The 12674-nt window shown below is 34.7% G+C and overlaps 2 protein-coding genes across 2 annotated transcripts; both read left to right on the top strand.

Moving 5' to 3' along the window:
• Positions 1–225: 225 nt before the first annotated feature.
• On the top strand, positions 226–4304 carry LOC147407048 (uncharacterized protein At2g23090). The gene is made up of 3 exons (XM_086435439.1): positions 226–431; positions 553–593; positions 4008–4304. The coding sequence occupies exons 1-3, from the start codon at positions 359–361 to the stop codon at positions 4125–4127; spliced, it is 234 nt and encodes a 77-aa protein (XP_086291565.1). The 5' UTR covers positions 226–358; the 3' UTR covers positions 4128–4304.
• A 3059-nt stretch (positions 4305–7363) lies between these two features.
• LOC147407047 (leucine-rich repeat protein 2-like) lies at positions 7364–11682 on the top strand. Its single transcript, XM_086435437.1, has 8 exons — positions 7364–7477; positions 7555–7683; positions 7825–7957; positions 8122–8193; positions 8306–8449; positions 8560–8631; positions 8731–8802; positions 11435–11682. Exons 2-8 carry the CDS (start codon positions 7605–7607, stop codon positions 11502–11504), a joined length of 642 nt encoding a protein of 213 aa, XP_086291563.1. The 5' UTR covers positions 7364–7477; positions 7555–7604; the 3' UTR covers positions 11505–11682.
• The last annotated feature ends 992 nt before the right edge of the window (positions 11683–12674 follow it).

The raw sequence follows: 12674 nt of genomic DNA, 5'->3' as shown, positions 1-12674 counted from the left end.
AATAAAAATAATAACAATTTATTATTCTTCAACTCATTTCAATGGGGTTAGAAGTTTTGGAATGAACTGATTTTGGATGAGTTGATCCCCTCACCAAAAATCAGCTCATTCAGAAACTTTAAACAAACAATTTGGTTAAGGTGTCGAGGTGCCTTGCAAATAATTGGGGGTGCCTTTAACACTGCAGAGAAGCTTCTTAGCTCTTATTAGCGGCACAGCATGTACTCGTATCTACTTATTCTGCGCTTGTGTCTGTGGTATCTCCTCTCCTTCTCTTCAGTCCTCTGTAATAATTACTTCTTCGTGGTGTTCCTCTACCCACTTTAACCCTTCTCCACATCCATCAGATCTAAGAAGTATGGGTGGAGGCAACGGTCAGAAAGCCAAGATGGCTCGAGAGAAGAACTTGGAGAAGCAGAAAGGCGCCAAGGGTAACCCTACCACCCCATCCTTCTCTTTTCTTCTACTTTAGACTTAGGGTTTTCTCTTCGTTTTGCCAAATTTCTTTTTCATTCTCTTAGATCTGTGGTTTTTCTACTTCGATCCACACAGGAAGCCAGTTGGATGCGAATAAGAAAGCCATGACGATCCAGGTAACTTCTTCTCTTTCATATATTTGATTTCCCTATTTTGGATTATATATGTATGGATGTAGTGGAAATTTTGTAATCAATTAACTGTACTTTGAGTCATTCACAACATGAAGACCATTGTTGCCGAAAATCATTGCCAACTATATTGAAAGTTCTCTTAAATTAGCAGTTTAATTGAACATTTCAGATTTCTCAGATTCTTCAAATTCTGAGTCTAGTGAAGAATTTTGTGACCAAGACATTGACAATTCATTGTATTGTTGAATGGTCGAAAATGTTAGCCATGGCAAGGTTTAAAATATTGTATCGGTTATTTAAAAAAATCGATACTTTATTGTGGCGGATTCATTCCTGAAACATTCAATGTTTTGGGGACAATGTTTCTTGTAGGTCTTGGCCAATACCAATACATATCGGCCAATGCATTCCGATATTTTAAACCGTGATCAACCCACAGGCATTTTTCACTTAAAAAAAAAAATTGATTTAAGCTTCATGATGTGACAGGGCTGTATCAGTTTATCAATGTTTGCTAACAACACTCATAAAAGGATTTGATGCAAAATGATAATGTTTGCTTCTTTGAATTTATAAGTTTGTTTTTTGTGTAGTTTGTTGGGAGATTATTAGTCTGAAAATGAATTTCATTCTTGATTATCATACTGAAATTGATGCCAAATTTGGCAATATATGTCATCAGTAGTTGTTAAGTTGTGGACATTGTGGTTTCCATTTTAATTTTTTTTAAGGGGTTGATTATACATAATTGTGTAGATAAGTAAACCAGTTTGTGTTGATCATTGTGAGAAGAGTTTTGCATAGTGATCATGGCTCTATTGAATGGAAATATTGGTTGAGCTATGCAAATGAGAGTTATAATACTGCTTATTCCATTTTAACTTTTAGATTTAAGAGTTAGAAGAGTGTTTTTTTTTTTTTTTTTTTTGCAATTCAATGTCATTTAACACAAATGAATTGAGAGTATAATTAATTGGAGTTGAATCTGAGATAGGATGATTGGTTCAACAAAACATAATGATTTGGACCACTGTGTTCAATCTCAAAGTGAAATGAGTGTTGGGGTCAAAAGAAACTTTACCCTTTTGAAGCACGCCTGGACCTTAACGCACTTTATATGTGTTTTATGTATGTAACCTTATTTACGAAAAATGATAAAATTCTAGATTTTAATCAAGTGGTGTTGAGGAGATATTGAGTCAGAAGTAAGAAACTTGAGGGAGAGAAGGAAGGATGGCAAGAGAAAAATCAAAGAATAAATTAAGAAAGGAAGGACATTGTCAAAGATAAGACAATCTAGCTTCTAATCCTTTTGTAATCTTCTTCTTCTTTTCTTAGCACATGATGGTTAACTGATCAAAAAAGAAAAAAAATTTAATCAATGGTGATGGAAAGGGGTTGAGTAAGAAGTAAGAAGCTTGAGGAGGAGAAGGAAGGATGTCTGAAATGAATGAGAGAAAGAAGAGATGAAGACAAGATGGCTTCTAATATTTTTCTTGGGTGTATGGTACTGAACTTATTTTTTAAGTAGGTAAGGTGGTGGTCTGATAGACCGAAGTCTTCTACGGGCAGTACCCACTGTTCTAGACTGGACTAACCCTTGTAATAAGGTGATTTCAGCTCCACTGAGGAAATGTACTTGCATGGGTTTGAACACAGCCCAAGTCCTCCCATTTGGGTGGATACATGCCAACTGTCTGAGCTACCAATTGGGTGTTTTGTAGATACTTGAACTAATGATAAAAAAATAAAAAATAAAAGCAGTTTCTTAACCATTCCTCAAAATGTGAGTGAAATTGTGAGACAAAGATTGTGGATTTGTAGAGTAGCAAGCAAGGTGGGACTACATGATAAAAAGAAGTCAATAACATCAAATGAAAGGCAATGAGTTTGATATTTTCTCACTCTTGTAAACACATATGTTTGAGCATTTCTCATCTTGCCTTTACTTGGGAAAAAGAAGAATGCTGCAAAGAACATAGATAAGAGGGGAACCGTGCCAATCCTATTTAGTTATGAAAGAGATTAGAGAGCTTGTAAACAAATGTGTTGGTTTTCAACACGGATACAAGGCGTATATGGTAATATCCTAAAAGTGCATGTCATTATTACATGGATTGGGTAGTGTATAATGGACAGTTGTCTTAACTCGTTAGGAGGACCAATAATGATTTTGATACACTAACTTGGATAATCCTGATTTCTAAAGTCAGAGTGTGGCTTAGGGAGAAGTTTATATAAACTAATTTTTGAGGGGAAAGTTTGCTTTGTTGAAAGCTATGTTACCTGGTTCTTCGGTTCGAATTTGGGTTCAGAGTTCATGGTTTGGCAATCTAAAATGAACCCGGTTCTTAGGGTTAGGTAGAGAAAATTCGTTTTCGGGTTTGCTTTGGTTTCCTAGTTCGGTTCGCTAGCTTGGTTCATTTGTGCATATGTATAATTCAAGTATTCAAGTTATAATTATAATATTAAAAAAATCTAAGTTAAATAGAAATAAATTAATAAAATAATCTACATTTTAAATGTGAATAATGAAAAATAAATAAAATAAATTCGATGGGTTCGTGATTCGCTTCGTACCGGTTTGGACTAGTAGAAATAAATTGAGTAACATAGGTTGAAATTAGGAAACTGTCCTGTTGAGAATATAAAATTAATTGACAAGAATGAACCAAAAAAATAAAAAAAAAATCAACCACAACACAAATTTAGTTGGAAAACCCTAAATCAGTGATTGCCTGGAACAACACCAATTTCACCATGCTCAAAGGCCAAAAGAACGAATACAAGTTTTTTCCGGTATAATTCAACTATAATTACCTCTACGAATTAGGGTTGCCATCCTACCTACACAAAAGTACGAAATTGACCTTTGGGAAATTACCTTTTAATATGGTTTCAGCTTGTCCCGTGGAAACTGTGGTTTGATTACAAGTACTTCCTCTTAGATCAGTATTATCAGGCTCCACAAAACATTCCCTGCCTTAAAGTAGGTTTTCTCGCATATATAAAAATTTTGTAAGTGGAATATACATATTTTATGCATTTGTATTGGTATAGCACCTAAATGTAACACGCATTGTGCATTAGAACCATTTCCTTAGTTATTTTGTACAAAGATAGGAAGAAAATTAGTTCATTACCGTTCAAGGATTTTTGGACTTATGTGTTTAGCTGCTTCTGAGATCAAGTGGATTTTCCTATATAGTTTCCTTTAATCGAATTTCCCCATTATTTTGATTATCACTTTTTGATCATTGGTTTTGAAGCTGTTTTTTTTTAATAATCAATGTAGGGCCTTTAAGCGTTCCATATTTTTGTTTAGTGTGTGCTCTTTATCAAAACCTGTGTTTGTTGTTGGCTCCTTGGATGATGTTTCATTAGTGGTGAATGCAGTGCAAGGTGTGCATGCAGACTTTCATTTGCACAACGTCGGAGGTCAAATGCAGGGAGCATGCAGAAGCAAAGCACCCGAAATCTGATGTTTATGCGTGCTTCCCCCATCTCAAGAAATGATTATATATATTATCAACCCGAGGAGAGTACTTGTAGAAACAGTTGGGAATGTTATCTCGTTATACTATAAGATCTTAAGTGTTTTCAGTACATTACCAAGGAATCAAGACTTGGCTAGGTTACCTGTTTGAAGCCGATAGTGACTAGTGAGTATATATATGATTTGCTTTGATTACATATTCGATTAGTAGTTATGATTTCCTTGTGTTTGAACCGTAACTTTCAAAATAGCTAGATGTCCGTATTAGTATTTTCATAGCCTCTCCTCAAATTTATTCTAGTACCCAACTTCAGCAATTTCACCCTTCCAGAAGCTTTCCTAAAAATTAAAATTTTCAAAATACTACTCTCACCAGGGAAATCTTACTGTATAAATTTTGCTGACCATTTGCACCTTCAAGCTAATCTCCATATGTTTTCTTGTTTTCAAAGATTAATTGAATCATGAAAATATGTCTCAGAAACTATTCAGTTCTCTTTAAGGTGTTTTTAGTATGTTTTTTAGATATATACATTTGTTTCACCTCGTTTCGAGTTAAATTTTCACTTGTTTGGGTGCATCATGAAATTTTCCAATATAGATGTTTAACTTAGAACTTATTTGGAGACTTGAGGATTTTATAGATTGAAGCCAGTTTTTGGAAGAACTCAGGGTTGCATGATTAGAGTTTTCAGAAAGACCGTTACCTTGATTGCAGATCTTTTGATATTTGGAATTACAGTATTTAGAAATTACTTTGATTACAGATCCAAATACAACAACCGTCCAATTAACGCAGATCAAATTCCAAGACTGATTGTTGATAGTAAGATCTGATTAAGAAAAAAAAGGGGGATACACATAAGCTTCAGAATGAGTTTATCTTCAAACTCTTCTACAAAAAGAACAAATGGATCTCAAAAAGGTGATAACGTTAGACATTTTTCTGCTGAGAACTCTCAGAAAATTGTCTAGGTGATTTTATCAAAAAAATTAACGAAAATAACAAAATCATCTTAAAACTCTTTTAGAAAATCACCTTAACCATTTCAAAATAAGATCTCTCTTTGACATCTTAGGTTTTCAGAATTTTTGTAAATTTATATTTAGATAATTATTATTTTTATTGTAAGGGCGGCAATTAATAGATGTTCAGTTATAAAATCTTTTTTTTTTCATTGATCACAATTATTTAATTGAATAAATCAAAACTCATTTTCAAAACATTGGGAGTCGACTTTCATTGATATCGAAAAAGAAAAGGTTGCAGTAACATTGAAAATGACATCGTTTCAAACATTGCTGATGTGGATGTGTGCAGAATCATAGATGCTTTTCATCGAGAAACGCATGAGAAGCATTTATGGTTCTGTGCACATTCATGTGTGAAAGATGTCGATTTCAATGTTTGTAGAGCACGACTCTTTTGAAAAGGTAAAGACTAGACTTCCTATATAGCCCCTCTATAGTTTGATTTTCCATATAATATCCAATTTTCCATAGTTTGATTTCACATCTAGTCGGACCAAAAACTTGTCAATTTGGTTCGATCACAATCTAACTGGCTCAGTTTAGTTGGATTGATATTTCATAAAAATTAAAAAACGTGTTTGATTGGCTTTGCTTTGAAAAAAAAAAAAAAAAAAAAAAAAAAAAAAAAAAAAAAAAATATATATATATATATATATATATATATATATATATATATATATATATATATAGGGTAGTGTTCAGAGGTTCTAAAGAGAGTCAAACATTTTTTTCGATGACTTAAATGTTTTATTTCAATGATTTGAATCACTGATCTAAGACGATTTGAGTTTTATGTTTAAAGGGAGTAGATCGTCTCTGTAGTACTTTTTCTTGAAGTGCACTTAGACTGTTAAGTACGTGCCACTTCAATCACAGACTTAATCTACAGTGTTAAAGAGTATTTGAAAATTGGAGGTTCAGTGATCATCCATTTTCATTGTCATGGATGATGCTAAATTTTTTTATTTTTTTTCATTCTTTCAAATCTAATCCAAACCATAAATACAAGAGATATGAATTGTTATTTTTTTTAAATGATGTTTTGTGAATTATAGAAAAAGAGCTATGTGACATAACCGGAAAATGACGCTACAAAGAGTCCATTCATTATGTTTAAAAGGGGTGAGGAGCTTAAAAAAAAATGTTTCTAATAATTGGATTGTTAAGATCTCGCCTCTTGAGTTAGAGTGCATTTAAAAAGATGTCCCAACCACATTAAATAATTTCCCCTTGATTATATGATCATGTAATGGAAAGATAACATATGCCTCTGATAAGAGTCTGGGCCAAGTCTCCATTATCATCTTGGATCAATTACTGATCATTGCCTTGGTAAGTTATTGCCTAGCCAACTAGCTAATTAGACACAAGCCCCACGTCAGATAGATTCCCCCTTTGCTCATCAACCTACAAGGCAATCGTAATCGTATTTAGCCATTGTTCCCCTCCCAAAAGGTAGGTTCTTACGCATTACTCAGCTGTATGCAATAGATAACACTACTTCTCATCCAATTTGCATGTGTTAAACATGATCCATATTATAAAGGCTTACGTATTAAAAATTTGTGCATCAAGAAATTCTCGTATCAAAATTGTTTCCAAAAAATATATTTATTATTATAACGACAGAGAAGGGGGGAGTAAAGGGGTTGTTGACGCTTGACACCAAACTTTTCTGTCAAAAATGCTCCCACAATGCAATTAAACCTACTAAATATAATTGTCATTTTGATCACAATCACATTAAATAATTTGATTAGACCATTAAAAAAAAAGAGGGTTTTTTTTACTTCAAAGATAAGGATCTGGGGTAAATTCAAATTCAACCTAATTAACATTTTATGTTATAATATATCCATACAATTTATTAGATTGTTCATTTAAAATTTTTAAAACTATAATGTAAATTAATTATAAATTTTTCTAATAACTCGGTTTAGAGTACTAAACCAAAAGATTATACAAATTATGGTCGGACCACCGGTTCGGTCCTGTTGTTGGGGGCGGCGAGAAGCACCAAACGCGTTTCTTCTATTTATTATATTCAATGGGTGGACTGTGGACCACAAAACACGGTGAGAGTCACGACCAACCTAGGCGTGAAGAAATGGTCGCAGGTGCCACGTGCCACTGTCCAAGTCCATATTTGACTGACTCTTAAGTCTTTTGTTTTGTTGATCGTAGCGTTTACTTCCACCACCACTTAAAACATTTCTAGTCTCAAACGACATTTGATGTTAGGTGAGATGGGAAGGAGACAGATAGGTGGGATCAGTATTGATTTCAAAGACATCAGTTTTAAAATGGAATCTTTAGGATACATATTATCATCTCAACCGTAAGTTTGACAATAAGAGTAAAACGTTGTTTTAGGCTATAATTCTCCTTATATAATATATCTGTCTTCCCTTGTAGTTGTTAGTTCCCTAGCAGTAGCAGAAGCTGTTCTTCCCCTTCGATCATTCATGGCGGTTCGAATCCTTCTCTCCTCACTTGCCTTTCTTCTCTTAGTCGTTTCTCCAACCATCTCTACCAACTCTGAAGGTAACAAACAATCATCTCTTTCTCACACTTTCTTCTTCTCTCTCTCTCTGGATTTTTTCTCTCTTCTTGTTGTTCTAGGTTTTTGTTTTGTTTGATTGATTGATTTCTGTTTTTGTTTTTTTTGTTGTTGGTGAATATCAGGAAATGCTCTGCATGCCTTGAGAAGCAGACTCTCTGATCCCAGCAATGTTCTGCAGAGCTGGGACCCCACACTCGTCAACCCCTGCACCTGGTTCCATATCACCTGCGACTCTAACAACCATGTCATCCGACTGTAACTCTCTCTCTCTCTCTCTCTCTCTCTCTCTCTCTCTCTCTCTCTCTCTCTCTCTCTCTCTCTCTCTCTCTCTCTCTCTCTCTCTCTCTCTCTAACACAAAACACACTATTTGTGAACCAATTTGACCTTCTCTAACTTTTTTTATTTCCCCTGAAATCAGGGATTTGGGAAATTCTAAGATTTCTGGCACTTTGGGCCCAGAGCTTGGCGAACTCCAGCATCTCCAGTACCTGTAATTCCTTTCTATCTTATCTTAATATTTTTTTTGTTGATTATTATACAGAGAGAATCGTTATTTTTCTTTGGGTAAAATTAGGATTTACCAGTTTTTCAATTGGTTTCAGGGAGCTTTACAAAAATAATATCCAAGGAAAAATCCCCAAGGAATTGGGTAATTTGAAAAACCTAGTTAGCATGGATTTGTACGGTAACAGTTTCGAAGGACCTATTCCAGAATCTTTTGCCAACTTAAAGTCACTTAAGTTTCTGTAAGTTTCGATCTTTCGATTTGGTGCAAATTTACTTCATCTTCGTGTTCAAGATCTGGTTTTTTTCTTCAATATCAAGGACTCTTAAATCTTTAAACTTGATGATGTAGACGTTTGAACAACAACAAACTCACAGGATCCATTCCAAGAGAGCTTGCCACCCTTTCGAACCTCAAAGAATTGTAAGGAAATAAAGAGGGGAAATTAACCCATTTTTTGTTTTTCCATTTTGATCTCGATTTATTTGCTTATAAGTGCATGCCAACTCTTGAATGTCGCAGTGATGTTTCTAACAACGATCTTTGTGGAACAATTCCATTTGATGGCCCATTCCAAAGCTTTCCCTTTGAGAGGTACCGCTGCTTCTTTCCTCTCCTATTTCAGATATTGATTAGTATTTCTAATAGTAGATATAGAGAATTCCTTTACAACTATGGATTGGCAATGGAAATTAAAAGGACTGCCTAGATAAAGATATCATGAACTTTGCTGTCTCCATTGTTGACAACTCAGAAACTAATTCGGTGGTTGCAAGAATGATCGCACTAGTTCACTACCACTGGTCTTTCTTCAATAATTTAACACGTAGGGCGTACAAGGTGCATTTGCTTTACTGTTCCACAATAGGACTAGGTCTATGGGAAAGAAACCTGTTATGGGTATAACTTAGCCATAGAAATTGAGTGCTTGCGCATTTGAACAAATTATGGTCTTTTAGTGAAACAAAGAGTCTGTCTTCATCAAACAGTTTTGAGGTTGTTAGTCGATTTAGTTCAACACATATATCACAAAGATACACAACAAATGGAGGGATTGGGAGGATCTTACTCAAAACACTGAATTTTCATCGGTAACTATAAATCCAAATTCTTGAATGTCCTGCTGGATGAGATCTTCAAAGGATAACTCCCTGAAAGATCAATACATTCAGTGGAGAGATGCCAAATGGTGATTTTCACAATGATAAGACGGTTCTTTTGCTAAAGCACCATAGGTGCAGTCAACCTACTGAATGGGGGAACATGATTCATTCAGCTGTTGACCCCAAAATTCGGTACAAGGCTTTGATGATGATTATAGAAACAGTCAAATTGTGTTATGGTTTTTTTAACGAAGAGTTCAATTGAACTTACTGATTCAGGTCAACCCTATCAAGTTTGAGTTTCAACTAGTTGAGTTTCTTAATCATAGTGTACAGTCCAGCCATGCCAGACCTGGTCAAAGATCCATAAATCTTACATTTTGACTTGTGTGGTTTGTGATCCACGACTTCCATGTCAAATTGCTCTTCAAAGCAAGTGGTGGTAGGATGATGACTCAATGAGCTTGTTTTTAGAGTGCCCACTATTTATCTAACCAATGAAGTAAACTTCTATTATCTTTTTGATCTGCTACTTGACATTTATGTTTTTTTTTTTTTTTTCAGAGCTTTTTCTTTGATAAATTTTATTCTAAGGTTTTAGGAATTATAACTTTAGTACTTGTATTGTATATTTTAAAGTTTAAAAGCATAATATTCATTGCAACTATTTATGTCGAGTAGTGCTCTGTCACAATTTTGACATTGCTGAGTTCAATCCCTGCTTACCTGCCACACATGAAATTTTGGGGCTACATGCACTTCATAATATGATGAAAATAACAAATTATGGTTACTGAAAAATTATTATCTATTGTACCCAATGTTTTCATATGCTGAGGCATGGGAGAGGCGCTTGGTTGGCCCATGCCTGGAGACATAAGTTGTAAGCATCACATGCATAGAATTTTTAATAAATAATATAACATGTATAATTAATTATAATTGAAACATTAAAATTTGCATACCAACTGTGTGTTTCTTAATTTTAACTTTCAAACCTACATAATTGAAGTCCAAGTTTTAATCCCCTACATGATAATAAATTTTTACTATTTTGTGTTTTAACAAATAAATTCAACAACTTATTTTTTGTTGTTGCATATATTACTATTTTATATGCGAATTTATTTTGAAATCCTTCAATTAAGCAAAAAAGAAACAGAAAAAAGAGAAAGAAAATACAATTGATATTAATTTTTAAAATAAAAACAAAATAATGTGAGGCTTAGGACTTCTGGGCACCTCTTGGTCTGAGATGTATGCCTAATTTCTTTTAATGTTTCCTCCTTGCCCTTTAGGGTATTTTTAGTGAGTCTCATCCTAGTGCACACCTTGAGGCTTGAGTCTCACACATCTTTAAAAACACTGACTGTAATAATCAACTAAAAAAGCGAAACTATTGATCCAAAATGAGTGGTATGAATTTGGATTATTATACGTATTGTAACAAATGCCTGCTTGCTTATGAGCCTGGTAGATGCAATCTAGGGCACTTAAAGCCTTGGCTTCTTAGGTTTGGTTTCATCATCATCCTCAAAGAGCTATCCCAAATATCTGAAATCGGCTGCACGAATATTGTTGCCCCATTCAATTCTATCAGAAGTCTTGTCTTTTGTTTATTCTAGTGTATTTATATTGGCTCTCACTACAATGACCTATGTCCTCTATCTTCCTCTTATCATGCCGAACATTCAACCTGCACATTCAAAAAATTTCCTTGGCTGCAATACCGAGAGCTTCACTATTCACTTTGATTGCCCACTCTCACATGGACAAGTGCACTGCTATCTGCTAGCTACTTGCATGCATTTCCACATGAATGCACACCTATGTGATGCTAGAAGATCAATTAAACATCCTTCAAAAAAGCCAGCAAATTCTTATAAATGTAACTGCAGTGGTTTTATTATGTGTGCTTGTACATACATGTGTGCATGCATAGGTTTAACGTGTTATATAAATCCCAGCATAAAAGAGTTTTGCATCTACGTGGTCCTATGACATATTTACATGGAACATGATTCTGTGCTACAATCTCTCTCTCTCTCTCTCTCTGCACTACAATCCTGCTATCAGGAATAAGCCTATCTTCTGATCTCAGATTTTTCCTTGTTCTATTTCAGGTATGAAAACAACAAGAGACTCAATGGACCCCAGCTGCAAGGACTTGTACCTTATGATTTTGGATGCTGAAGAAGTGTGGTACTCCAGAATTTTCCTTTCCTGGCTGTGTGGTATATCATATCCTAAAGGTTATATATATAATGAGAAGAAGACGGGCCTTTGTGCTCTATTAGAGATTTATGTCTGAAACAGCTATGTTATATGGAAAACCCTTAAACTATTAAATAACATGACTGCAATTGGTTCATGCAAACTGTCCACACACTTGACTTGAAACAAGAAGTTACACAAGAGTTAATAGAATCTTTGTCGGGTTTCACAGAGTCCAGCCCTCTTCGCTAGAGCGACAGGGATTTCTTTACATTAGTGCCCCCTGAATGGCTTCCATGCATTTCACTTTCTCAGCATATCATGTGCAAGTTTCAGTCTTGCTCCAGGAATGTTTCCAAAAGAAATTCAAATCATGGACCACTAACATTCCAACCCCCCCAAGTACACCACCTCATCTCTATTTAAGTTTGATGATTGAAGATCAATGGCTGCATTTACTCGGGAAAGATGCAATAAATTGCAGGTTATAGGCATGGCATGGGCAAAGGCACTGGTCCTGATGCAGGACGGTCTGGGTTGGCAGCATTACCCCACTGTGGGGTAAGACACCAATCCAGATGACCTATTCTCCTAGTAAAAGAAAATAACTATGCAACAACAAGCGGCTGGTAGTTTGGAGGAAAATGCATCTCAAATGATATTTTTCTTTCCATCAAACTTACAGCTGAATATGTTTCATATGGAAACCCAATCCAAATGGATTCCTAAGAAACATGCATTGAAACTCAGAAACTTGTGGTTTTTCTCTGATCTTAATTGTATATTTGACGCAAATTTTGATTGAGATTTGAAAAGTCCCTGTGGGAATCCAACAGAGGTTGTCTTTTGGGTAAAAGGTTAGGGAAATCATTGGTTGGGGATGAACTTAACTTCCGTTTTCTATTTAAAAAAAAGCTATTTAGATTTCTAATAAATTATTTACACTATCTGTATCATGTGTATTATAAAATGCTTAAAGGGTAAAGTCGTCTTCTTTTACTAAACAAGAAAGATTCAACAACGCTACATGTTCTCTCTCCAAAATATTTTTCTACAAAGTAGAAGAGAGCCAGGGGAAAAATACATTCTCCCTAGCATTTTTTTTCTCACCTGGAAAAAAAAAACACAATTTTCAAAAGCTTCAATTCC

Source organism: Akebia trifoliata, chromosome 3 (assembly GCF_017979445.1).
Source record: "Akebia trifoliata isolate Shusen 1 chromosome 3, ASM1797944v1, whole genome shotgun sequence".
NCBI lineage: Eukaryota > Viridiplantae > Streptophyta > Magnoliopsida > Ranunculales > Lardizabalaceae > Akebia > Akebia trifoliata.
This window is presented reverse-complemented; position numbering and strand designations above follow the sequence as displayed.